Genomic DNA, 26,708 nt, shown 5'->3' on the forward strand with positions numbered 1-26,708 from the left:
TCAAAATGTTCTCTCTTGAGCCAATGAATGACTAGAGCCGGTCTCCCTAACTGTTTTGGCGCGAGGTCCATTCAAAATGGCGGATGAAAACTAAACTTGCTAAGTTCTTAGCAAAGAAGGTGATATATATTTTCCATTATGGCCAGTCCTTGGTCCAAAGGGAGTCCATTTACTCCACGCAGCTCTCTGAATTATTCTTTTCTTGGGGACTCGGCCACAACCTCGAGGTGAGTTGTGTAAACTGACTGCTAAATCTCACATGAATTTGAATTTTGTCACTGAGCTATTCTCGGATGTGCGCTCTTTGCATGTGCAAATCTTTACCCGATGCTTCGATTAAAACTCCATATTTGGAGCCACAATGTCTCACTTGGTCAGAAACACAATAAAACTTTATTACCTTTTGCCCTGGCTGTTTTGCAGCGACACTGAGTAAAACATTTCAGCAATACATTAATATAAAATATTTCCAGTAAATATGGAAGAAACTGTGCAGCTATAAAATCCGTAAAATAAGTTCATTGTTTTCGTTGCAATACTGTTTTTTGTATAACTTAAGCGGAATTTAATCGAATCCATGTGTAAGTGTACAAGTAATTAACTTGCCACATTATTTTGTACTTCCTGTTACAGAAGTCAACAAAAAGTTCCCTTGACTTCTCAGCTACTGGAGGAAACCGACCAGCACAGGGTAGAAACATTTGGTCTTCCTTTACCAGTTCAGATTAGTGAGAGACTTGCAGACCAAGGAAGTAAGTTTACAATCATGTGATGTGGTCAATGCATGATTGATCTGAAAGATCTCCATATAACTACATACTATTCCAAACAAAGCCATGGTCCCTCAGGCAATATATTGCATTGCTTGCAATAAAGCTGGGTTATTTTTTGCAGGTAACCAGCATACAACTGTCAGGATTGATCAGTCAGGCTGGGCATGGCTTGTATCTGGCAGAAAGTTGTTCATTTGGCGTTTTATTCCAGCAGTTGGAACAAAGGTTTGGATAGAAAATTTGAAGTGAAATTTTTCTTGATCCTGTGTTCGATACCTAACTTAGTGATCCTACATTGTGCAAAGGGTTGGGCATGTAGCTGTTTGAGACACTGAAAAAGACTAAATACAATAATAATTGCCATAATTTGCTAAGGTATGTGGTATAGTTTTTATATACTTTGCTCATTTTCTTTGTTTTCCTCATGGTACAGAATCCTAAAACATGAGGTGTTACGGATGCACAGTTGTATGATTTATTTTTTTATTACCACTGGAAAATAACTTGGTTGGTATCATTTCTTTATCCACACAAGGATGTCTATAGCATTTTTCATCAAATATGTGGTTGAAATAAATTGACATTTCTGCTAATACTGTCTTTGACAATTTTATTTTAGATATTATTTTGTATATTATGATTGACAGGGAATGTTTTTTAAGGAGTTAACATTGCCAGCCTCAGAGTTATATCATGTGGCAGACCTTGTGTGTGTTATAAGTCCCACCGGAGATAATAAATTGTCTTCAGTATCAGTGATGGCAGTTACTCCTGAAGGATTTGTACGATACTGGCCTAGTCTTACTCACGAAAGTAATACAGTGGATGTTGACACAGATTTGATTGGATCAAAATGTCATTCACTGACAGCTTTTCAGGTATTAGTTGAGGCCAAGTCTTTGATGGCCATCCTTGTATCATATATTTAATTCTATTTCTAAATTCATTGCAATTTGGTTTGCATGTTATAGTACAGCTCTGCTTCCATAAAATTGTGCAGTTCTAGAAACACAAATTCCCTTTTCTTTTCTAGCCCTTTGGATGCATCCTATTGACCACCACAAATGAATTATTATTGCTGACTGGTTTACAGGTAAGATATTCATCTTCAGTTAAACCCCTTTACCCCTTACTGTCACTGGCATGCAATTTCTCCTTACAATATCACCCCCGAGTCAAACATTAAGGTCACGAGAATATAGGAAATGATCACCAACTGAAGAAGCTCTTGCTTGTCAAACTAATTTTCCTTATCAACACCATAGGAAATGTGCATACAGGGTTTGACACTAATGGAAGCCCACTAGCCACAGACTAGTAGAAATTCAGTTTTGGTTTGTGGTTTTCAATTTCCACTAGCCCATTTGGCTAGTAAACAAACTGAAATTGTCATAACATCTAAGATGTCACCAGCCACTTGGCTAGTAAGTTGAAAAGTTAGTGTCAAGCCCTGACATGTATAGGGAACAGTATGGAGAATATGCATACTGATGTTCGGGTGGAAAGGGTTGGGTGAATGGAGGGGGAGGGTAGCTAGCCTCTGTTGGGCAGCTGACTAAGTGATATGAACAGCAATACTCAGAAAGGTGATTCTCAGTCTAAGTACATTTTCTTCCATGTAGCTTCTGTTGTCAGCAAAAACATCTCCAAATTGTGGGAGGGTATTTTGAAATAAGTGCCTCTGTGTTACCACCACCATTCACAGGGTGAATATGACAAGATATGATCCTTCACCAATAAAAGCACATGTTTCTTTGTCTTACTTGAGAAAATTAATTGATGATCTACAGTGAAGATATTATTTAAAAAATAATTAATATGTGACTGTTCAGTCATGTTATAAACAAGTTATTGGTCCAGGAGAATTATATACCATAGTCATGATGCCTAAGTTAAAGTCATATTAGACTAAACTTAATGAAGAGAAGAAATTCTAAAATTTGCTCTCTATTCAGAACTGGTTTGTGATTCATACAAAGACCAGTAGTAATTAACTTTAAGGCAATTTCATAAATTTCCTGTAGAAGACTGTCAAGTGTCAGAACCTAAATGCATCCAGTGGAGTTTTCACAGACCTGGGCCGTCGTATGACTTCTCTTATATTTGGTTCTCAACCTGCTAGTCAAAGAGTAACCGTGAGTTTCTGTATGGCATCATAATTTGAATTTCTTGTAAAGCTGTTACAAGATAGTGAAATATCTTTCATTTTAGTGTGTATTAGAGATTGGAGAACTCTATTAAACCCTTCGACTCCCAGGAGTGACCACAACAGAATTTATCTTTATGCTGTTGATACAATATCAAGCAGACAAGTAATGAGAATAAAAAAAAGAAGTATAAATTATGGATTATTAGTTCATTCAGTACTAAGTTCTCAGAGGTAAAATCCTAACTATTGTATGACAGACAATTAAGAGAATTTAATTTACCAGAATGAGATCTTGGGAGTAAATTGGCTAAATTTGAATGATCTGGGTTCTTTTTTTGTTGAGACATGGAGTCACTATGTATCATTTTCATTAACAACTTTCCTTTTTGCACTAGTCTCGTGCTTCACCAGCTACATTTTGTTATGAAACCCCCTTATACGGCAATTACTAGTAATCAATTCTGATGATTGCGCATAGCATTTGTTTGAACGTTTGAACATTTAATATTACAAAAAAAGTAACTTAGGGCTGAGTTATGTAACTGATTTAATTTTTTTTCCCAATTAAATCCCACAGAATTGGCAGAAAGTCCTTGCAAGTAGTAACCACACAGCTGATAACTCCAGGTATTTAATAAAAAAAAAAAAAATAAATAAATGTGTTAAGAAATTTACAAGCTTTAGGAGAATTTGATGAACAAATACTTTGCAGTGGTTCTTCCTGGTATATGGTTGGCTAAGATTTTATTGATAATGATTTTTTTTTTTTCTAGGGAGCTTTATGTACTCAGTGAAAACCAATTGTTTACATGGAATGTTGTTCGAGTGAGGCAGGGCAGTTTTAGTGAAAAGGTAGCAAAAAGAATAATCATATATATATTGATTGTTATTTATATATTGCTTTGATTAAAATTAATTTAATTTTAAACACTTTTTCACACCAGGGATTTTAATCATTTGAACTTGTCAAGTTTCACTTTAAAAAGTTGCCACTCAGATTTTTCCAATGAATCTCTGGTTTACCTCTGATAGTGTAATTATATATAAGCCCTATTATTTGTATTATTTTTAATCAATGGTTTCAATGATTGGATTTTTAAGCTACTGGAAATGATTTAAAAGAAGCACTACCAAGGCATGCTTCATAATAAACTGTTCTTATTGTGTTCCAGCTTGTTGCTCAGGTAGGACTGGAAAACATGTTCAAAGCTGCTGTTATCAACATGCCAGAGGTAAGCTTACAAACAACTGCTGTATTTAAATTCAGGGCTGGATAATAACGGTAGCCAAAAACAAGCTACAGACTAATAGGAATTCAGTTTTGGCTAATGGTTTTCGGTTTCCACCAGCCAGTTTGGCTAATAAACAAACTGAAATTGTTGTAACATCTAAGTTGTCACCAGCCACTTGGCTAGTAAGTTGAAAAGTTAAATGTCGAGCATTGAAATTCATAGTAATTTATGACTTCTTAGAATATAGCTGTAGTTTGCAAGTCACTTTTCCCTCTGTGAATCATTTTATAGTGGACATACAAAATGGACATGGGTAGGAAACAGGCATTCACAAATTCACCAAAGCTGCCCCAAATGGGGGTTGATAATAAAAGAAAATCGAGTATGCTGTATAATCTGACAAAATTTCAGAGCTTAAAGGATCAGTACAAAGTTAAACCTTATTTGTCTGATAGGGGCGTGGCAAATCAGCTGATGATTTCATAGTGTGGTGTCTAGATGTAGCCCAAACAAGGTATGGTACAAGTTTTCACACAATGTTTTGAGTAATGGAAATTGTACTCCAGACTTTTTCCTTTGCCCTCACTTATCTGTTTGTAACAATTTTTTTCCTTTTCATTGCAGCTCTGGGATCCTTGTCTTAGCTGCTGTTGCTGTTAGGCAACCACAAAGCACACAGCTGTTTTATTTTCTTGGTAAGATGAACTGTTCTTCAGAATTAGATGCTGGTTTATGAACGTATCATTTATGATCTGTAGCAGCTAATCACAAGCTTGCTGAAAAAAATTTATCTATGAATGATTTTTGTTTTAAAAGGTGGTGTTAAAACTACTCTGGCCCCTGTTTCACTGGCTAGCCTCACTGCCCTACCATACAGCGTGACATACAATGTAAGTTATCTTACTTCTAGTGCCGTGATTCTCATTCACTCTTCAGCTTTGTTCACAATTATTCTTAACCTTTTAACCCCCAAGATCTGATTGTTAACTCCCTTCTCTAGCTGCTACACTTTTAATAATGTGAATTGAATTACAGAATTTGGTGTTCAATCGAGGTAACAACTTTTACCCAATGAGTCTGAGTATTCTCACTAGCTGTTTACTGGATAATGTATGAATATTGTAGGGAGAAATGAAACTAATATCATAATGTTAATCACTTCTGTAAGTTAAAGGGTTAAGTTTGATAATATTCCCTGCACTTGATCACTCATGCACATGTAACTGACAAAGCTGAATGAAGTATACGCATGCACTAGGTTTTGCGGCGGAAACACAGATTTTGAGTCGTTCTTGTCGTTTGCATGGTTGATTTCCTATTCTGTTGCTTTGAGGCATCGTTTTCCTTGCCGCTTTTCTTTTACAAAACAACTTCCAAAATCTTGGTACATCCCCTAAAAATTTTCAAAAATTAATTTTCTCATCAAAAACTCTGGAAATAAGAAAGTGCTTTCAACGAAAACAGAGTTCCTCAGTTTTAAAAGTCAGCCCTTATTATTTTCCGCTAATTTCACTAAATCTTAGACCTAGGACACTTGAGCCCGCATTGTTGACCGCCTACCCTCTAACGTAGCATTCATTATTCAGCTCTGTCCATGTAACCTCTTGATGGCAACAAGAGGATAAGTGTACAAAATATTGGTATGTGGTTATTGTTCACTTTCATTTGGCCAGTGAAGACAAAGTCTTCAAAAGTTTAGATTTTGATTAATGAAACCTTAGCAAGTCACTGATTATTAAATATAGGACTCACCTTTTTGTATTTCTGCTCTATTGTTTCAGGAAGCTCAAGAGGACAAGCTGCTGGATTTTAAATTGCTGCTTTTGCCACAAAGCCCATCTGCTTTTGTGTATAATTCCAACTCAATAATTTGTGTTTCAGGTATTGTCACAGTCATTACAACTAGGTGCTGAATTTATGAAAAATGCCTCAGTTGCTTGTTTGCATTTCATTGGTTTCATAACAATACAAATCAACATTTTGTAGAACATATTATGTTCATGTTATTTATTTATTTCTTTTTTTTACCTTTCACTAACAGTCCTTTTTCTGGTCAACAATGCTTTTGAAGTGTCTTTCATGTTTTCATTTTTGTGTGTCTTTCACGTTTTCATTTTTCTCCTTAGTATCTGAAACAAATGACTTATTAAACAAAGTAGATTTGCAGTCTCCAGCAGACAAGATCTTGGGCACAGGTATTGAAAGCTTCTTATCTCCTCAAAGGCAGCTGGAAGATAAACTTGTGTGATATTTTGATAATTTTTTATCTTAGCACAAACTAATTATTAATCATAAAATTCATACCCTTGCCTTTTTCCATTCTTAAAAGAAATTAAGGTCAACTGATCAGCAATAATTAAGTTTTTATCTATGGTTTTGGGTGAAAACATCAGACTGTACTGTTGAAGTGTATACCAAATGTAACATTGATCTGCAATATTATGGAGTTTCAATGAATATAGACTTTTAATGGTACTTTGCACTTGTGATCGTCCTTTGCTTTGTTATCTTTGCAGGTCTATATCAGGACAAAGCACTATTTTTTTCTTCAAAGTATGGTGTTATTACTGTAGCTATGACAGAGGCTGTATTGAGGTGAGTTTCATAAATATAATTCTAACATTCTAACATTCCACCACACTGTATGGTAACTTATTTTTATTTTACTAGAAGATTTAGTTTAGTTTTTATGCTTGGTATTAAGAAAAAAAAACAATGCAAGGAGTGGTATATCCCTATGTGTTGCTGACAATATTTGTCATAAATGGATAGATTTTACACTTATAAATGGGAACTGAATAGAGAAACGCTTGGGTTATAATGAGAGAGTCTGCAGACATTGATAGAACTGTCTGCAGACTGGTGAGTGTTATTACTTAGTTCTTATTGACCAAGTGGGAGGTCTGTATGGGAGAATCTTGACCGAGGTCGCCAGTACAGACCGAATGCAGTGAGGTCTGTACCAGCGACCAAGGTCAAGATTCTCCCATACAGACCGACCTAGCTCGGTTAATAAGATGTTTATTATATGGCTGTGTCTAGAAAGCAACAGAACATATTCTTTGTAACTTTTTTTTTCTAGGCCGGTCTAGATGCCGGTTTAGATGGGGAAATCTAGACCGCTTTCAATATTGATTTCAGCCAATCAAACTCGGGAATTCAGTAGTTCCCAGTCCGTGTGAGACACAGCCATATAATAAAGAGTTTTAATGGAAGTCTGTACAGGGTTTAATGAAAGGTTTGGTAAGAAGGAGGGTCTGCCTACTGAGATTATCTGTAAGAAGGGTGTCACTGTATTCAGATTATGTTACAACCACATGATCAGCCAACTTATTGAGGGGGTAGTTAATGTACAATGACAATTCATTTGATGCTGTAACATTTTTTTTTACAATTCATTAATATTTTCAGTGAGCAAATGGATTCTTCAAATGTTCGTTCATCAGAGGTTGGTGTTGTTATCTCAAACAAATACGATGATCATGTTTAATTTTTAACAACTTGATTTTGAACAATGTAATTTTCTTTTTTTTTACAAAATAGGCTGTTACTTTTTCTGTTGGCTACCTTGCAGGTTAGGCGAAGAACTGGAGACATTTCACTTTCTGATGCATCATTTCGAGATCTTGATGGTGATGGTGACCTTCAAAGGCTGAAATCAGCTTTCCTGTTGTTCTGCCAGGGACATACTGTAAGTGTCATCAGTTATTAATGATTTTTTTCTGCCAAAAAATAGGACATAAGATATCTCTTGTGTGAATACAACTGCTAAAAATTATCTTCAGTAGTTGATTTTAATGGTTGTATTAATGTCAAGCAACAAGTTTCATTGTTACAACCAAACAGTAACTAGTACAAAATTTTTCCTAAAACATTAGGCTGAGGCTCAGAGTGTTTGTAGAATCTCAGAGGGAGAAGAGTTGGACAGTGTTGTGGTAGCACTCAGTGAGGAGATCACCGATGATTTCCCTGTCTCTGACCCTCGCTGGGCAGAATCCATTCCAGCAGGTTAGAGGCACTGGTATTATTATTCCATTACACTCCAATAACTTTCCCTTCTTTATCAAGCCCCACACTCTAAAAGAGTTCCTGATAGTACCCCTTCCCCCCTCCCCTCCCTTCCCCCTCCCCTTCCCCTTCCCCCTCCCCTTCCCCATCCCCTTCCCCCTCCCTTCCCCTCCCCTCCCTTCCCCTCCCCTTCCCTCTTCTCCCCCTCCCCCCTCCCCTTCCCCCTCCCCACCCTTCCTCCCCACTTGATGAGAACTTCAAGGATTCAGAATTTTTGCTTGTATAAGCAACATTAGTTTCATGCGTATGATGCACGATCCTCACAGTAGAGAGCCCTATATATGCAATAGCGAAAATCAGACCTGAAAAAAATCAGGCCTGTACGGGATGCGAACCACTGACCTCTGCGATACTAGTGCAGCACTTTATCAATTGAGTATCGCACTAGTATCCCAGAGGTCAGTGGTTTGAGTCCCGTACAGGCCTGATTTTTTTTCAGGTCTGATTCTCGCTATTGCATATATAGCGCTCTCTACTGCGAGGATCGTGCATCATACGTATCTATAACCACAGTTCAAAATATATGAACTTCATATATTCATCATATCTGATTAGTTTCATGGTTTCATAGCTTTTTGGTCCAAAATCACTGTAAGTGGATCTGATGTAAAGCCCATTTTTCCCACCAGGTGGACTATCTGCTTCAACTTCGCTGATCATTTTTCATCAGCTGGAAGACAAGTTAAAAGCCCACGTCTTTATGGTTGACTTTTTAAAGAATGTTGGCTTATGGGAAAAGGTTTGACAATGACAGCAATTGCAATTGTGAAATAAAAAGTGTGAGGGAACTTATCCAAAGTTAAATGTTCTTCACAGCTTGGAGTTTTTACATCAAAGGAGGGACAATTACTGACATGTCATCTTATCTGTGAACATGGTGAGAAGCTCAAAGCTGCTGCAGCCTTGTGCAAGATTGATAAAAAGTGAGTCTGTCGTTTGCAGATTGAAAATTTAGAATTTGAATCAAGGCTTTTGTGTTGGAGGATATTATTTGTGTTGGTGTGTTTCTTAATTGGACAAACTGTGGTTGATATCAGGTATCAAGGTGTATTGGATGGGATGATTGGATTGGTGATGAAGAAACGGCGAGTGAGATCACAAATTGAAGGGCTCACCGAACAGGATTTGTTCTTTAGGGAGGTGTGTTCTAAATTATAGTCATTTAACACACAATTCTGCATGTTTGCTAAATGCAACAACTTGCTGTTTATCAAGTGTTTTTTTAACATTTATAAATCTTTTGTGAAAAATTTTTCACAGTCAGCTAATGACTTATTGCCACAATAGTGCTAATAAAACTACCTTACTAGTTAGTTAGTTAATGAGTCCTCTTTATTTGTCTATGCATTAAAGTCAGCAGCCAGAGAATACCATTGCTTTCTCTTGGTTGCCAGTTGGTCAAGTGGCTGCAATGTCCTTCCTCTCTCCCCCTTTCCATTGTTCTCCTCTAAGTTTCCTCAGGGTGGCCTCTCTTTCATTGGCTGTTGGGATTCCTTCTTAGGGCAATTCTGAGCAGAGCTGATGGTGGCATTCAAAGCACATGGCCAGACCCTGGAATTAAATTCCTGATTTAAATCCATGTGCATGGGCAGTTTCCTTCAGTGAAACCAGAATCCTAATTTCAAATGTCAACATTTGAGCATTCAGCTATTATCTTGTGCAATGTGAACAAGAGTGTTTTGTTTTCAACTCTTTCTTTTGCCTGATAGGTGTCAAGGATCTCTGATATCTTTGAATGTCTCCTGGAATATGAAGAACAACTAATTGTAAAGCAGAGGTCAACTTCTTCTCAGCCACAAACTATTGCAGCAGTAAATACAGTATTAAAGGTGAGGAAATAGAATTGTTAAAAAAAAATTAACCTTTTAACTCCTTACAATATTGATACAAAATCAAGCTGACAAGTGTTGGGAATAAAGAAAAAAATATAAAGTAAGGGATTGTTAGCTGATCCAATTTCAAACTCTCTCAACTTTAAGCATTATAAGAATTGTATGGCAGATACTTAGGAGAATTACTAAATGCAATCTTGAAAGTAAAAGGGTTTAACTTTGCATTTGAGAACCTTGTGCATGACTCACATGTTGAGAACTTAAGATCTTATTTGTAAGAGTTATGCCTCACCATTGCTGCATGTTAAGGAACTGACCAGTGAACTATGTTTTTTTTTCTTATGTTTGTTTGGTGTTTTTGTTTCATATGTTATTCATTGAATGTTTATCTTCCAGTGTGTCCAAGAAGATAATGCATGTCTAGCTGCTATGTCTTTTATAATGAAATAAAAGTCTGTTTTATCTCTAGGAAATGCTGTACGAGGCATGGCAATACAGACAGGATAATTTTGAAACTTATCAACCTAGCAACACTTCAACAGAAATGAACTTTGAGCATGTGCCTTGGACAGGCAAGTTAACCCCTTAACTCCTAGAAATAATAAACATGTACAGGGGTTTCATCAAGGGCCAGGCTCTGAGCAAACCAACAAATTTTTAGGATAGTTTAATTCCCACCTGCTTTGACCATTTAGAGGAAAGTTTTGCCCATCTGTGAAAACCAGTTGCCATCCTGCTGAAAGGGATGGAAAAAAAACCTTTGGTTTAACTTCACCCCATTAAATGCATACATTATTTTGAGGTAATATTCGCAGGTAACAAGGATACTCTGGCTTATCAGGGAGAAGTTCTTATCTTGATATATATATATCTTATTAACCAAGTGCGAGGGCTGTACTGGGAGAATATCAGCCCAAGATCTTGACAGTACGGACCGAGCGCAGTGACGTCCGTGCAAAAAAGACCGAGGGCCGATATTCTTCCAGTACGATCCCGAGCAAGGTTGGTTAAGATTTGTTATACGACTGAAGTTCAAAGGGACACAAGTGCGATATCATTCGGGACCATTTGGGACAGTGCCTAGTCCAATACTGAGAGAATATTGACCTGCAATAGAGCATTTTGATTGGTTGATTTTAGTTATTGGCCCTCTGACTGCCTGAGTCGTGTAATAGAACACCATATTCTTATGGCTTACTTACAAGGGGTTGTGTGGAAGATAGAGGGCAGAATTGATAATTAGTTATTCATTTCCATTTTGAGGAGGATGCTAAGCAAGTCTTTTTCATTGGGTTTTATATGAAATGTTATATACTTATGTATGAACAATTTTCATGAGACGTCCTGTGAATAGATCTCTTAATACACACATTCTCCATTTTGGAAACATAATGGAAAATGTTTTTTTTTACCAAATATGATGAAAATTCTCAAATGTTAACTTTTCAGCAACCTCCGGACCAGATGGAGTACGAGCAGTGCTCTTAAAACAGGTGGATATACAAATTTACTACAAAAACCGTTTTGTTTTGTCCCTTCTATTCTTGTTATTTTGTGTCATTAACTCATAATTAAGAATAAAATTGAAAAATTTTACCCTGTACCACAGATCAAATTAACAGCTCAGCTGGGAATGGGAGAAACCACTGAAAAACAGGTTGGTGCAGATTTTGCAAACCTTTTCACAAGCTTTTGGAATAATTTGTGATTTTATTATTTCTTATGTAGCTTGGCATCAACTGATATGTTAATTGTGCAAGTAATTTGTGAACAGTGGGGAAGAAAAACTGTCCAGTTACTTGAATTAGTCTCTCTCCAGCAGTTTACGGCACTAAAATGGAGTTTGTTGTGTTTTATCGTCAGGCTAAGTCACTTTTGGTTCAACATATGGTTGATTTAGCTGATATTTTGTTGGATGGTTATGTCAAACAACTCCAGTCCTTACGGTAAATCATTCTTAGTCAAAAATCACTCTTTTGCTGTTTTGTTCTCCTTTACAATTGATCATATCTTCCCAGCATGTTTGCTTGTTTGTTTTTGGATGGTTGTGTTCGCTACAATGGAGGTGTTCGTAATTGAATTTCAGGAACTGTCCAGGAATAAAGAGTCGTTTTGACGAAGTCAATCAGGAGTTTGAACAAGATAGAAGGACTGTTATTTTACCATTAGGTGATGTTTTAATGCTACTCTCCTGGTTTTGTGCAAATAATAATAATTGCAATCATAATAATAGTAATAATAATGGTGACAAAAGTGACGATGATAGTAATAAGCAGAATGTTAATCACAAGAACAATTCTAATAATTTTTGTGATGAGGATACCAACGGTATTGTTGATGCGTTCAGTTCATCAAGGTCAGAGGTCGCACGCGGCGTCCCTTGCAGAGAAGTATCACGACTTTGGGGTTTTAATTGAACTGTGTGAATCAGCTGGTGATCAAGGAACTCTGCAGAAGTACATGACACAGTTTACAGATCAGGTGGGTATGTTAATCAAACCTCCTTCAGAGAACAATGTAAATGACAGCTTAAATGTCAAGTACGTTGTGTGATGCGAATACCACTTTAAGAGCAAAACATTCTCAAGGGTGAAAGATCCAAAGGCACTAAGCTATATGATGGAATTCCAGGATGGATTGTGGATTTTCATGTACACTTTTGCTTTCAGGGCTTTTCAGATTACGTATTCAAGTGGTACATGGATAAAGGTACAGTATTGTTTGTTTTTTAAGCCTTTTGCTCCCAGATCTCATTAGTAACTCTCCTAACTGTCTGTCATACAGTTCTTATAGTGTTAGTTTGGAGAATTTGTTTTTGAATCAACCAATAATTCCTTAATTGATATTCTTATTTTTCATTTTATTCTCATCTCTCATTTGTTTGATGTTGTGTTGATATTGTAAGGAGAAATTCTGTCTTGATCACTCGTGAGAATTAAGGTTTCACGTGGCAAAGGATGTGATATCCTAGCAGAAATTTCACTCATCTCCAACTGCAAAATGTTTTTTCACGAAACGCGGAAAAACACCCAATCCAAAATAACACGCATGTAAATGCTATGTTACGTGGTAGTTCTGAGACTCTGTACTTCTCCCAGGAGAGCGTCAAAAGTTGATGACAATACATGTACCTGAACAGCAGCACGGTGATTTGTCGCGATTCCTTTCGTCTCATCACCATTTGTCCTGGCTTCATGATATTAACTTGAAGTCCTTCTACCAGGTGAGTCCCGCATCACTCCGCTAAAGGAATCAAATGTAATAAAAATATTCATAAAGGAGACTCATCAAGTTTTAAACAGTTGTGTGTATAAGCTCTTTATTATGGTCGGGAAAAACCCAGTAGCCTTCAACATTAAAGGAAGAATTTTTGTACCCGGATTGATATCACCAGGTTTGATTCTGATTAAAGGAAGATTCTTGTTTGTCAGGCACATGGAACTTTAAAGGGTTTGGCAAGTGAAGAGACGTGTTATTTGACGAAGAAAAAGGTATTCATAGAGATTGTTTTGGTGACTCTAGTCATTCACGGTTTGTACCATGTGAACATGGAACACGCTCCTCGTTATACCGGTAACGCGAAGAAAATCCCCTGGATTGACAACGGCCATGTAGGGTAATTTTACCATCGTCGCATCTTTGGCGAACCATTCCCGGTTTGTGTCGATCGTAATACTGATTAAATTGATTTGCAAGGAAATTTTCATTGGTGTGATTTAAAAGAATTGATTAAAAGCCTCTGCTCGTCACTTTCCATGCGCTCCGCTTGTTCGAAGCGGGTCTTACTTCGCTTCCGTTTTCAGGCGGTTCCTTCCATTTCGGACTTTTTCGGACACTTTTTGTCTACTTCTGGACACTTTCATCTAATTTCGGAGGCTTCTGTCCAATTTCAGACTCCAACGCCCAATTAGAGTCTCCCATAAGGATGGTATTCAATCTGAATCAACACTGCGTGTGAGACACCCCCCGTACTAAGAGCGAACTCACTTTTACAATTCCAGGATAATTTCGAACTAACTTCTCTCTACTTTTTGCTGAATGCGTTGTTGATACGTGTGATGTTGCTTTTGCAGACACTTTTGAGTCTTAGTAAACTGGCTCTTTTAGCATCGGATGAAAACAATGAAGCAGAGCTGGAAGGCAAGTTCATTTCCCTTTACCATTTGAAGAGGCTCCGCTCCCTCTTCCCAACCCTCTCCTTGGCCGACTTTCTTCCAGCTTTCCTCTTCGCCTACAGAGCCTGTTCGTAGGCTAATTTCCCTCTTCACACATGCACTCTATGACTTCCCAGACAGGAGTTCAAAGGGCGTAATTATGTATACGATTATTTAATATTTCGCCATCAGGGTGCTGGTTCGGTTTTCTATACAAGCTCTTGGTATCCTTGCAAGACATTTTTTGCATGTGGGAATCATCATGTCAAGAGAAAGTTCCTCTTTTCCGGTGGATTAATGCGTTTTGTTCGTTTGATTTTTTTTGTTTTTGTTTTTTTTGTTTTTTAGAAATAATCAACGAACATAATATCATACTTCATCAAGAAACGCTACCATCTGCAGTCTTACAGGTAAGACAGTTATTGCTAAGTTTGTGTCAGTCGTAGTTTTAAGTAGTCGGGGATTTTTTTTCTTTTATAAAAATCTTGTTCTCCTTTCGTCAGCAATTGTTTTTCTTTTTTCTTTATTTTAATTAGTTGTTTAGATAACACGCAAGATTTAGTCAATAACATGAAAACGTGTTACCAAGCATACATAAAGATGTTCGAACTGTTGTGATTTTACAGTTTTCTTGTTCTGATTGTCTTGAATCTTATTACTGTTCTTCTCGTAGCACGCTGGATTAGACCTTGATTCCATGGCTCCCTTGTCACCCTCAGAACTGATCGAGGTAAAGAAAATATTGTGATCATTTTACAAAAGTTTTGTTATTTATTTATGCTCGGAGAGTAGAATGTTAAACTAACGATGCTTTGCACAAATGTGCAAAATTTTAAGCATTTCTTGAGGACTTAGACCTATGAAAATATTGATCAAGTTTGCTTATTTTTCTCCTAGGGTATGACTTTTAACTTTTTATATTTATTTGCAGTTCCATATTGGAGATAAAAATCCCAGAGCCAATGAATACGATTTCAAAAAAGCTCTGGACATTCTGCATCTTGCAGTACAGGTAATCGCTTTGAATGTACTACTTTCGACACTCATCATGGCAATTATTGCACTATTAGCGTTATTGCTGTAGTAAAGGAATGATAGTGGCCATGGCTAAGTTTTCGGGATATTCTTTATCCTCAATTAGGCTCAACTTTTGACAAATGTGTGAAAAATTAAGAGAAATTTGTGTTTTAATCTGTCTACAGACTGGTGCTTATGATCGGGAGCACGCTACAGCCACGAAACTTCACATTTGGCGCAAAGCTCTACTGAGAGACGAGTAAGGTGTTATTGTGCTTTGAGGTTCTCCTGCGATCAGAAGCCACATGTTTTCTTTTTATGTCAACAGCTGGCCTTCGCTGCCCACCAAAGACCCCCTTATGACTGTTAGAAATACTGTTTTCTTCAAAACTGTCGAACTGGCCTACAATCAAGGTGATGTTGCGCATTTTCGTGAAAAGTTTTTGTTAATTTATTCTTTTGTTTCTTGATAATTGAGAGGTGAGTTTCGTAATGTGTGGGCGAAAGAGGCGTGGCTACCTGGGCTGGCTAGGTCATCGTATTCTTTTTAATAGATGTTGATGTGATTATTGATTTTGCTGTTTAGGTATTCAACTCCAAGAGTTTATTCCTTCCCTGGAGTCACTGATTGACGGAGAAGAATTGAAAAACCTTGGTTTGTCTAAAAACACCACATTTCGTTTTCTCCTCAAATCTGGATACGAACAAATGGCAAGGGCGGCTGCTTTGTCATCTTGACTAACTAACTGTTGTTTAGTAAAGTCAGACAAAAGCTCTGTCTCCAAAGAACTTGTTAAAAAGGATTTCCTTAGAATGTTTTCCGACATTGCTATCCTGTTGCTCCAATGTGTGGCCAAAGAGAACTTTTCCTAACGACATCGATGCATTTTTAAGCAGAGAAGGGGTGAGAAGAAAAATATTAGCGAAGGATTGACTTTTGGATCTTAGTAGTAAAAAGCTTAACAGCTGCAAAATAAATGTGGATAGCTTTTCTAAAGCTTCAAAGAGTATTTGTTGATAGTACCTTTATTGAGTTTAATTTAACAGACCTGTCCTGTATACAAGTGAACTCTACGGCTGCGTATATACGCGGTTTTTTTTTTTTCTTCTTTAATTGTGTAATCAATTTTTTTTCTGGATGTAAAAACTGTTTCCGCGGCTTATCCAATGTTCGCAGTGTATTGTCGGCCTAACCAAACAGTTAGGCTTATCCAATGCTCGCGCTCTATTGTCGGCCTAACCAAACAGTGAAGTATATTCCACTTATTCAATATTCAAGTTGAAACTTTCGCGCTGTTGCTGGCTGAACCAAACAATAAACTGTTTACGGGACTTATTCAGCGTTTAACAAACGTTCCCGCTAATGTTACCCGAGCCAAACGATTCCTTATTCACGCGGCGTATTCAACATTCGAACTTCACAAAATTTCTCGCTTTTGTAAGCCAAACCAAACAAGGAACTGGCTACGCGACTTATTCAACATTTGCACGTTGAAAACTCGCGCTAAGCACTGTTGTCGGCCGAGCCAAACACTAAGTAAGTTATGAGAATTTTTCAACCTAAACACGTCTTCTCACTATTGTCGGCCAAGCCCAACAATAAACTATTCATGCGACTTGCTAAATATTTAGTCAAGAAAAAATCCCTCCCACGTAGCTGCAATTTTAACGATTACAGAAAAAAAGGCTGAAAAAATTTTAGGCCTCGCTGGAGGTTTGAAGCTGTTTCTCCCATATACTAGTTAGGTCCTACTACCAACTGACTGCATACTACCAACTTTTTAGTGCATGGGTTGTTCGTTCCCGTAGAGGATCACAATATTGATGGAATAAAACAACCAACGTTCTTTCTTGACAAACATTTCCGCTTTTGTCGGCTGTGCTACACAACGCGCTTTTTGCACGAGGTGTTCAACTTTTGAGTTAACAAACTTTCCCATTATTTTTCTTGTTAGGTGCACCGGAAATAGACGGCCACCTTTTGATTCTTTCGGCCGCTAAAGAGCGGTGTGAGTGTGTTATCATTAAGAACGTCTGTTAATACCGCTTTTGACATGTAACAATTTAAACGATTTGTTTGTCTGTTTGTCGCACCGCTATGTTGTTTTGTTACAGTGACAGCCTTCCGAGTATAAATAAGGCTTTGAGTTGTATGGAATCTTCATTCAGTTATCGTTACATCGCTGTCAGCTCAGCTAACTATGGAAAGCCGTTCCTTTGCCCCAGCAATTTCTCTCAAGGAGTCCGCGCATTCAAGTAAATCACGCGAACTTTTTTCCAGTCCTTCAATCCATGTCGCGTGTTTGGTGCCAGTATCATCGCGGTCAATAATGACTGACTTCTCCATTAACAGAATCTTGGGTTTGAAGAGCAGTGAAACAGATCAGGAGACGACATCCACCGGTAAGTTTATCCCTTTGGCTCCCAGAAGTGATCAACATGTAACTTCTCTCTATAATATCCATACACGATCCAGCAAACAGGTAATGAGAATCCACAAGCTCATCAGTAAGAAGTTGGTACCTTGATTGAACACCAAATTCTTGTAACCAATTTACAAGGAAACATGTATCAGCTAGAGGGGAGAATTCACAATCAGATCTTGGGAGTTAAAGGGTTATTTCGTGTTTTATTACTTAACTTAATAAAATGCGTGAAAGAACAATAAGATGATGTTGGTAAATATCCACGTGGTTTTAATTTTAGCTGTGTAGCTAACAGAGCAAAGTTCGTTTTGAGGATCATGCGATGATTGTTTTTCAAGTTAAATCTTAATTCTTTTTTAAATCAATTTATTGTTACGTACCGATCTGAAGTGTTTGATGTGTGGTATACCCCTGCCGTTAAATGGCGAGAAAAACATTGTTAACCTAACGCACTCTATAAGGAAGCTCTTCACGGTAAAGGGGTAGAGTCGTTACTTCAAAATCGAATCAGAGATCTCTCGATTATTTCGAGTGACCAATTGACATAGTGCCCTCACATTCACAGGGCACTATTTCAAGTAAAAATCGTGGGTTATTCAACAAAATGCAGGCTCATAAGAATCATCTCTTCCATTCTTTCAACAGCTTTGACTGAGTGCCGCCGCGACTCCAGTCTCGCTGGACGCAGCTGTAGCGATAGCAGGGGCTGTGACAGTGAACCCGATCGATTGCCAACACAATCCGAAAAGAAGGCGAAGAAGAAACGACAGCGTACAACCTTTTCGATGTTTGAAGTATGGGAACTGGAACGAGCGTATGCGCGGCGGCCATATTTGACGCCTGAAGACGAAGAGGACCTGGTGAAGAGGCTTGGGATCACGGCCAGAAGTCTGAGGGTGAGTTACTTAACACTTTAATTTTACACTGATGTCTGGTCTGTTCCCCTCGTGTGATGGTCATTTGCAGAAAAATCAAGATACATGTACAAGATCTGCAGCTTTCCGTTCTCAAGCAATGATGTTTAAATTAGCTAATTAACGTACTTTTTTCCCTTTTTTCGTTTCAGTATTGGTTTCAAAACCGACGAGCCAAGTCACGAAAAGAAGAGAAAAAGACTCCGTCCGACTTTCACCCAAACCCGTCAAACCAGTTTGAAAAGCCACCACAGATCCCGACCCAGTCCCCTGTAAATTACCGGAGACAGGCTGATCGTCTTTCTTACCCAGGGCTAGGAATCTGCATAGAAAAACTTAAAGCAAACAGCCGACCAATCACAGTTGACTATGGACAATCAGCAATCAAACCAGACCAGTTATCTGAGCGTTCTTCGTTTTTAGGGCCCATGTTCCACCCGGACCAGTTCCGAAGAAGACCTGTTGCTCTTAAAAGACCCGTGGACAACCGTGGTTTCTATAGATACCAGCCGTATTGAGGTCTTTTTATTGTTATTAATATTTCCTTAATTAAGTTGAAATTAAGAAACACTGAGGTACATATAAAAATAAATAAGCAATAATGTTTTGTTGAAAATCATAGAAGATTGTCTTCTTGTAAATAAAGAGATCATTTGAATTTTAGCACGGATCTTTTTTTATTGTAGATTTTTTTCAATAGAAATTTCAAGAGAAAATTTTCTAAGCTCTTTTGCACAGCTAAAGACATTTTTCCAGTTAGAACTAAGTTTGGACTCCTGGCTCTTTCTCTCCGATTGCTGAGCAGTCTTGTCAGCGGTTCACAATATGCAAACCCCCTACTCTAAGATTGAACATGTGGTTTAAGGGGGAATCAATGTATAATAGCCGCAGTTTACAGCTACAATTCTGGGGTATTTCACCAGATAAACAGACGTACAGTTCTACATCAATTTTGTTCTGCTATTTCTTAGCAATGAATTGTGGGTCCTGTCCGGGTCCTGAATGAATTCAAAGACAAAGGCACTGTAAGTTAAATGTCACAGTTTTCCACGGCATTTGAAATTCTGCCGGGAAAAATGCAAATTAGTTACTTACGCAATAGTAGAATGCAAAGTCTTGATGCATAATTGCATTTGTTTTACATAGACTTTATTCAGATCTGAGGGTAACTTAGTCAGCAGGTAAGGAATATTTGTGCGAGTTACTTACAGTGATAAATTCAAAATGGTAATTATTTTTTGATCTAGACATATTTTCAGTTGATCGCCCTAGATATAGCATGACATATAATTATTTCGTGAATTGTAAGTCAATGGATTATATCGGCTGGGTAAGCCACCCAAATTGTAAAGGTATGCTTTATCAAAGTGCATACTAAACATGGCAGTGTAACCCTGTATTGAATGGTTAGTTTATATTTACCTTCAACATTTGCTTGTCTAGGCTAAAAACTTATTCCTGGGTCCATTTATCGTTTCGGAAAAGTTAGCAAGCTTTGCGAGAGGAAAACTGTTGCAGAAATTACTTTTTTTAGCTTTGCTTTATTTTTTGTTCTCGCCCACTTCTTTGTTAGACTCTGAATTAACATTATTAATATTCTAGTTTGGTACGAAGCGACCAAACTGTTGTACTATTGGTCGACTTCACTGAAGCAATTTGTTATTTATCGCAAGAGATTAACTCGCAGTACAGATGTCTGTTTGAGTTCTACTGACTGGGGCCAGCTTTGGAAGAAAACATGGAAAAATATTTGTAACGAACATCATTATTTGAAAATTACCAGGTAAACGAATTCTGTTTTTTGCGCGCAAGATTGTTTCGTGTTAAAATATATACTGATGTAGACGGGCGACTCGTGGGATGAAGACACCAAGCATTGCTTTCCTTGTATGGTATGACTAAAAACTACAGAAAATTCAACACCAAGTCAAAATAAATGAACCATGTTACGATGTGGAACGAGATGTATAGGAGCTGGATTTCTTGGCCAGAAAACAGGTTTACGTCCTATCTTAGGCACAAGAAAATTGAGTCGCACGACATAACTAATTAACAATTTATTTGAAACAAGCAATAGTGCGTTCGTTTTTCTTTTTTTTTTTCCTCTTTTTCTTTATTTAATTTTGCTGTTTTATATCAGGGATTAGATCGACCCGGCGTGATTGAAATTTCACGCAAAGGTCTTGAGCCGGTTGAGTTTTAAGGTTGTCATCCCAAGAGAATCGAACCACCCGTGGTTGTAGCAGTATATTTTTTGCGTGTTCGATGGATTATCAAGAGAATGATTCACGAAAAACCCGACTAAGAATATGATGACAAAATGAAATTATCTGAGTTAAAAATTCTAAAATTAGATATGATTGATCTACCATCAGAGACAAACAGCCCACAAAATTCCAAGAAGCTTGATATTTTTCGTTTGCCAAAGATGTTATTAAACACAGTCTACTAATTGCTATAGTAAGCCCAATCAATCAGTGCAGCGAAAAAAAAAACGAGTTATGTTTTATAAACACGAGGAAAACAAGTCGAACTGGGGTTGGATCTATTAAAGGAATCGTTTTTGAGAGTGATAATGTTGATGGTTTTGTTGAGCGTGCCGTACAATGCAGATGAACGCGTGATTGGTTATACGGGAACAGTTGGTCTCCACATGGCGTCTCGTTAACTAATTAGCAGTTGGCTGAAATAAGTTTAGATTCTTATTATCATCAAACATCAGTCGTGATCAGTTATACAAAAGGATCTTTTCATATGGTTTACAAAGACTGTATTTTATTTACTTCAGTGACGCCCTCGATATTTCCATATTCAGCACCAAATATTTTGATTGAAATAAAACAACAAAGAGATGAATTACAAACTCAACTTTAAAATGAAAGGATTTCTAAAAAGTGATTGAGTTGATAACGTAAGATATTTTTCTGACCTCGTAATTTGATTTACGTTCACTGTTAAACACCACTACGCATATCACCGCAAATAGTCTTTTTTGTTTTCTGCTCACGCAAATGTTCTCTTTTGTTCAAAATGCTGATATTCCAGCTAAAAGTTTCCTTCTTATTATCATTAATTTCCAATCCGTTCTGTGGGAGCTTTACTAATTTTCTTACTAAACTGATAAGAGGGAACTGCAAAAAACTATTGGCAGCTTTTTCCCTACAAACACCTCATCGCGAATTGTCGCCAATGGCGTGGGGTTTATGATGGTTTAGGTAGCAGTCCTCAGAATTCTGCAGAATCTGTGATCAATCGGTAGAAAATACAATTATAGATTTGCTGAGAACAGCACTTTAAACCTTACCAGTAATATCCCCTTGACAATTAACGGTAAAACAGGAAATAACCCTTTTAAAATATTAGAATCATCCCGAGTCTTGAACAGAATGAGGATTTTTTGTTTGTTTGTTTGTTTGTTTTGTTTTTTTTTGTTTTCTTTTCATTCAGAATCGATTTTCGGTATGCAGAAGTTCGAGTCTTTTTCATTGAAGTCGCGACTGTTCTACCATTAAATCAGTTTTGCTCCATGTTATAAAGCCTGGCTTTTTCTACCCACCACAACATATCTTCGATAAATTAACAGTGAGAAGCCGGGACAAACTGACATGTTTAGCGATCGTATCAGAGTTACATGATTCCGCCCCCCAACTTTTGATTCTTTCTAAGTCTTATCTAAGAATTTCATTGTACACGATTCAGTTAGTAAAACTCTACGCCTTTTAAGACGGTAATGAAGGAAAACTGGAAAGGTGCGGTCGTTAGAAAGATATACTTTACCTGAATCATGATCACCTCGTTACAGTTGCTCCTCGTTTGGCAAAACAGTCAGTGGAAAAATAATTGACTAAACTTTAGAGGTTCTTTCTCAAATAGCGCGGTCTACATTGAATCGATAGATGCCTTTTATCAATTTCCTTTATATTTTATCTTTTGTTCATATATCATTTATCTATACTTTGTTTGTCCGTAACTATAATGTACTCAAAGGCGATTGGGGTGCTTCCCAAAAACTAGTATTTGCTATGATGTATCACAACTGAAATTTTCTCCGGGGTACACAGGGACATATGCTGAGAGAAGCTGCAGAGGAGACATCGATTGTGCAGATTGATATCAGCCAATTGGCAAGGCACATGCAGAATGGTCTTCCCTCCAGGTAAATAAACAGTTATGGACTACAGTGAAAGCTCTTTCAATATGCTCTTTAATGACAGCAAAGGAACCTAAGGATTTGAAGATGTGACAGGAAGCCTGTTTTTTGCACAGATGCTGTTGACCCATTGTGGGCTGTGTTTGGTTGTGCAATATCTTCATGTGGGTTGCATCAAGGTGGTGTCTCGCACGAAAACTAAATATGGTTCAAAATGAAAATGAAGTTAACAAATTTGCGTCTAGGTATGTCGTGTGGTACGCGGGAAGTAGGGAAGGGGTTTGTAGAAGCGATATGTATATCCATAGTGTGGATAAGAGAAAATAAGTCCATTTATCATATGACCTGTTCAGTCCCGCGCGCACAATCTCATAGAAAACTAAAGCGAAAGCTGACGTGCGTAGAGCCGAACGGGTTGACACGAGCCAGTCCAGAAAAAGGCGTGCGGCCCTGCACTCATACGGTTCTTCTGCATTTTCCGAGAACGTGACGTACGTCATGACCTCGAGCCAAATATTTTCCCGTCTCGCCCTCCCACAAAGTCAGTAAGTGCATAATACTTCTATTGGTTCTGACATTGCTGATCTCAGCTGGAATCAGGACGCCTGTCAAATATGAACCTAACAGTGGTCATCACAAAATGTTGTCAGGGGCAGCCTGTAGGTTTTGTACCCAAACATCCTTCGGCCAAGCATTGGAAAAGGGTCTGGTGACGAGTTCAAGAAGGAAACATCAGAGAACCCTCAAACCAGTTTGTAGATCCCGTACCCGGACTTCTTGCGACCAAGCGTTGGAGGAGGGTCTGAAAAAGAGTTCAAAAAACATCGGACCTCCTGATGAAGACATTATTTTTTTCCGAAAAAGACGCAAAACATACACTCTGTTTTGACTGAGCAAGCCATCTTGAATTCCAAAATCGTTATTTTTTCGTGATGCATAGAACGTCAACCATGTTTCATGTCTGACGGACGAAAATGAATAACAATGCTCGTTTTTTATAAAAAATTACCACAAAATGGGAAAACTTAGCAGCTTTTTTCAAAGAAAATGCAAAGGGTAATTAAAGGAATTATGAATTTTCCTTGTTATCGCCTTTAAGGAAATAACTTGGTGCCACCTTGTGCAATTAGGAGCTCTACAGAGTAAGGAAAATTTTTCAAACGAAAGCACGAAAACCGCTACACTTTTGTCCGCTAAGGTTTTGGTTTTTTACTCTTGGTCAACAGCAAACTTGCTTTTTAACAACTTGAAGGAAAGTTGAAACGGTGAATTGAGTGATATCTAATATTAACCGGATAAACGGAAAGTAGGTATAGTGTGAAAACAAAATTTGCCCAAGGCGTTACTCCAAATCACCAAAAATATGGAAATCATCCCGAATGGTTTTCACCATTGATAGTCGATCAATGAAATTTCAGTAGCAAATTATTAATAATTAGTATTGGTTAAGTTAAAACTAAATGTAGGGCGACTAAGTTACCTTTCGGCCAATGAAAATAACAGTGTTAACTGCGCCTTCCATTTTTTTATTTATTTATTTTTTTTGTCAGGTTTAAATTCAAAAGAGCACCTGAACTTGAAAGCATTCCTCGGCTAAAATCTGCCGAAAACTTTCCTCTTTCATTTGTGGAGGATAAGTAACAGATAAAGTTCCAAAAAGCTCCTCGTTTCGCATAGAATTAACAACCACCTGGCTTTGTTTTGATTCTAGCAGTCGCACGCTTGGTCGAAATAAATTATTCATGATGTCGATCAAAAACCAAATGACAGCGATTCCCAATCTCCTTTTGCGGGGCGTAACATTTTAGTAGCATGTTTAAATTTTAGTCTATCGTTCTCGCCGTACGGTTTTTGAAGGCCACTATGGGATGTATGTACAATCGATAAAATTGTTAACTTTTTACCCAATGTTATCTTCACGTTCTATTCAAGATATTTGCTAATCGGTTTTATTCTATTCGTGTTTTTTTCAGTACCAGTCCCGGCCATAGTATTTATGGCGGTTATCGGCGGCTGTTGCCTTCTTTTACTTGTCTTATACCAGTGCTTGAAAGCTGGAATGTTTTTTAAGACCGAACCACCGGATGACAGACCGGACGAGAAAGGATACGCCGAGCTTGGTGAAGCTTACGGCACTGAAACAGATGATGACTATGTTGGGCCATCCTCGAAAGCTACAAGCCGTAGAAGCAGCTTTAACACAAGCGGCAGCAAGTCGGATGGCGAGTTGGCTCTTGGCGATAGTGCTTCAGTTTATGGGTACGGCAAATATTCGGACGGTGAATATAGCCCAGCCGGTGCTAGACGCGCTGTATCGGCCTATGGCGAAGCAATTGATGTCGGTCAAGAGGAGTTTCTTTCAACAGCTGGGAGATTGCAAGTTTCTGCAAGTTATGCCCCCACAGCGGAGAAGTTAGCGGTGACTGTTATTCGCGCCGAGGATGTCCCTACGAAACAGCGCGGTGGTGCGGGCAGTGTTCAAGTCCGTGTTGTACTGCTACCTTCAAAGAAGCAACGATTTAAAACAAAAGCAAAACCAGCCACAAATCCGAACTTTCACGAGACATTTACATTCAGTCGAGTTCCTCAGAGTGATTTACACGAAAGTGGCCTCAGGTTTAGGTTGTATGGCCACGAAAAAATCTCCAGGGATAAATTACTAGGCGAAATGACTATCAGTCTGACTGAATTCGATTTAGAAGGCGATGGAGAGGCACTCTGGCGAACGCTTACACCAAGAAATGCCTTGAGCGTAAGTAGATAGATTTAACATACTTTATATGTTGTACTGTTTGTTTACCCGGACGTCGTGCACTTTTGTGTCGACTGAAGTTGTTAGGTAAAATTTGTGGATGAAAACATTGAGTAGTCCTTTTTCTGTCACCGTTTAGTTACTCGAAGGTAAAACAAAACTGACACTCATCTGAAAGTTATACAAAAAAGTCAAGTGAAAAGGATTATATGTTTATTTCGTGAGGCAATTTCTCTGAGAGATTGCTTCGGTTGTCATTGTTGGCTTTTGATTTTTTTTACGAAGTATACCGCTTCATGGTATACTTCGTAAAAAAAAAAAATCAAAAGAATCGTAGTTTTCCAAAAGTATATAGTTTACTGCTTTATTTTGGTGTAAAGTTGTCATCAGAATAATTTATTTGAACGTTTCTCGGCACTAGCTGTAACGTGGGTCGATCAGAATACTGAAGAAAGAAGGAAACTATATATGCAAATCAGTCACGATTCAATCAAGTGTAACCAATGATCAGCTGGCATGTTCTTTAAATCTTTTGTTCATTGTTGTCGACAAGGCGATTACATTAGCACATGTCACTTTCTGAGCCGGAACGTGGGCATATACAAAAAGCCTTCCCCGAACGTCGTTGTCTTGTAACAGATTCGAAACGCGCCACAACTTTCAACCTATTTATTGTTTCAAATCTTTCATAACAGTGTTAAAAAGAATTTCATTACAGGCTATACAATGTAAAATTAAAGTAGTTCATTTCTAAGGCGACTTTGAAATTAGTTTTCGGGCAAGCTGAAAAGTTTGCTGTGTATCTCGTATCTTCTCTGTATTATGTTACTGTAAATGCAAGATTCGGCAAAAAGAGTCGTGCAAGGTTGCACAGCAATGCATCATTACCCAAAGTGTGGGAGAAGCTTCGTTTCTGAAGCATGCAATCTTGTAAGAAAGCTCCCCAGCTGAGAATCTTTCAGTAGGTGTCCTGTGCGATTGGCTTGCAGTGTTTTGCTCTTGCCGAGAGCATAATCCACTTTCTTTTAAAGCAGAAAAGTATCGTTAGTTTGAATCAATTTTATTACGAGCAAACTAATGGTAGGATAGAAAAGATACTAAGATAAGGAAAGTAATCTATTAGAGACAAGGGTGGCTAGACATTGCGAAAATTAACAGAAACACTTAATAAAAAAATCCAGGTCAATATTCCAGCAAATCGTCATGTAACTTAGAAAAAACAAACAAACATACCTGCTTAT

General features: G+C 37.8%; 3 protein-coding genes across 6 annotated transcripts in view; all 3 read left to right on the plus strand.

Annotated features, from left to right (window-relative positions):
* Positions 1 to 44: 44 nt before the first annotated feature.
* Positions 45 to 16,235, plus strand: LOC111330423 (nuclear pore complex protein Nup133-like). Its single transcript, XM_022935277.2, has 38 exons — positions 45 to 227; positions 634 to 752; positions 895 to 998; positions 1,421 to 1,651; positions 1,807 to 1,866; positions 2,798 to 2,908; positions 3,500 to 3,549; positions 3,696 to 3,774; positions 4,095 to 4,154; positions 4,610 to 4,668; positions 4,779 to 4,849; positions 4,971 to 5,044; positions 5,936 to 6,035; positions 6,281 to 6,349; positions 6,671 to 6,749; positions 7,566 to 7,602; positions 7,729 to 7,845; positions 8,033 to 8,162; positions 8,852 to 8,961; positions 9,039 to 9,145; positions 9,260 to 9,362; positions 9,932 to 10,051; positions 10,524 to 10,626; positions 11,504 to 11,547; positions 11,664 to 11,711; positions 11,918 to 12,000; positions 12,141 to 12,223; positions 12,402 to 12,535; positions 12,724 to 12,763; positions 13,153 to 13,277; positions 13,486 to 13,545; positions 14,128 to 14,194; positions 14,557 to 14,618; positions 14,882 to 14,938; positions 15,140 to 15,220; positions 15,411 to 15,484; positions 15,554 to 15,639; positions 15,812 to 16,235. The coding sequence occupies exons 1-38, from the start codon at positions 139 to 141 to the stop codon at positions 15,961 to 15,963; spliced, it is 3,378 nt and encodes a 1,125-aa protein (XP_022791012.2). The 5' UTR covers positions 45 to 138; the 3' UTR covers positions 15,964 to 16,235.
* A 151-nt stretch (positions 16,236 to 16,386) lies between these two features.
* Positions 16,387 to 19,228, plus strand: LOC111330435 (uncharacterized). The gene is made up of 3 exons (XM_022935295.2): positions 16,387 to 17,628; positions 18,297 to 18,547; positions 18,718 to 19,228. The coding sequence occupies exons 1-3, from the start codon at positions 17,427 to 17,429 to the stop codon at positions 19,081 to 19,083; spliced, it is 819 nt and encodes a 272-aa protein (XP_022791030.1). The 5' UTR covers positions 16,387 to 17,426; the 3' UTR covers positions 19,084 to 19,228.
* Positions 19,229 to 20,206: 978 nt separating this feature from the next.
* The window catches only part of LOC111330410 (synaptotagmin-16), a 12,782-nt gene continuing 6,280 nt past the window's right edge, over positions 20,207 to 26,708 (plus strand). For 2 of the 4 annotated variants that reach the window (XM_022935262.2, XM_088725538.1), the window contains exons 1-2: positions 24,462 to 24,585; positions 24,689 to 25,467. In XM_022935262.2, the coding sequence (XP_022790997.1) occupies positions 24,579 to 24,585; positions 24,689 to 25,467 (786 nt within the window). In that variant the 5' untranslated portion in view covers positions 24,462 to 24,578. Of the gene's footprint in view, positions 20,349 to 22,626; positions 22,722 to 24,461; positions 24,586 to 24,688; positions 25,468 to 26,708 lie in introns of those variants that run through there. The other 2 variants (XM_022935261.2, XM_022935260.2) reach the window with 2 other exon arrangements.

This window comes from Stylophora pistillata, chromosome 6 (genome assembly GCF_964205215.1).
Source record: "Stylophora pistillata chromosome 6, jaStyPist1.2, whole genome shotgun sequence".
NCBI lineage: Eukaryota > Metazoa > Cnidaria > Anthozoa > Scleractinia > Pocilloporidae > Stylophora > Stylophora pistillata.

Bases quoted from the DNA above. Each gene is read 5' to 3' on its own strand.
- LOC111330423 (XM_022935277.2), top strand. From the start codon at position 139: ATGGCCAGTCCTTGGTCCAAAGGGAGTCCATTTACTCCACGCAGCTCT. The intron at 228-633 runs GTGAGTTGTGTA...TTCCTGTTACAG, and splicing joins GACTCGGCCACAACCTCGAG to AAGTCAACAAAAAGTTCCCT. The intron at 10,052-10,523 runs GTGAGGAAATAG...TTTTATCTCTAG, and splicing joins CAGTAAATACAGTATTAAAG to GAAATGCTGTACGAGGCATG.
- LOC111330435 (XM_022935295.2), top strand. From the start codon at position 17,427: ATGGAAAGCCGTTCCTTTGCCCCAGCAATTTCTCTCAAGGAGTCCGCG. The intron at 17,629-18,296 runs GTAAGTTTATCC...TTCTTTCAACAG, and splicing joins TCAGGAGACGACATCCACCG to CTTTGACTGAGTGCCGCCGC. The intron at 18,548-18,717 runs GTGAGTTACTTA...TTTTCGTTTCAG, and splicing joins TCACGGCCAGAAGTCTGAGG to TATTGGTTTCAAAACCGACG.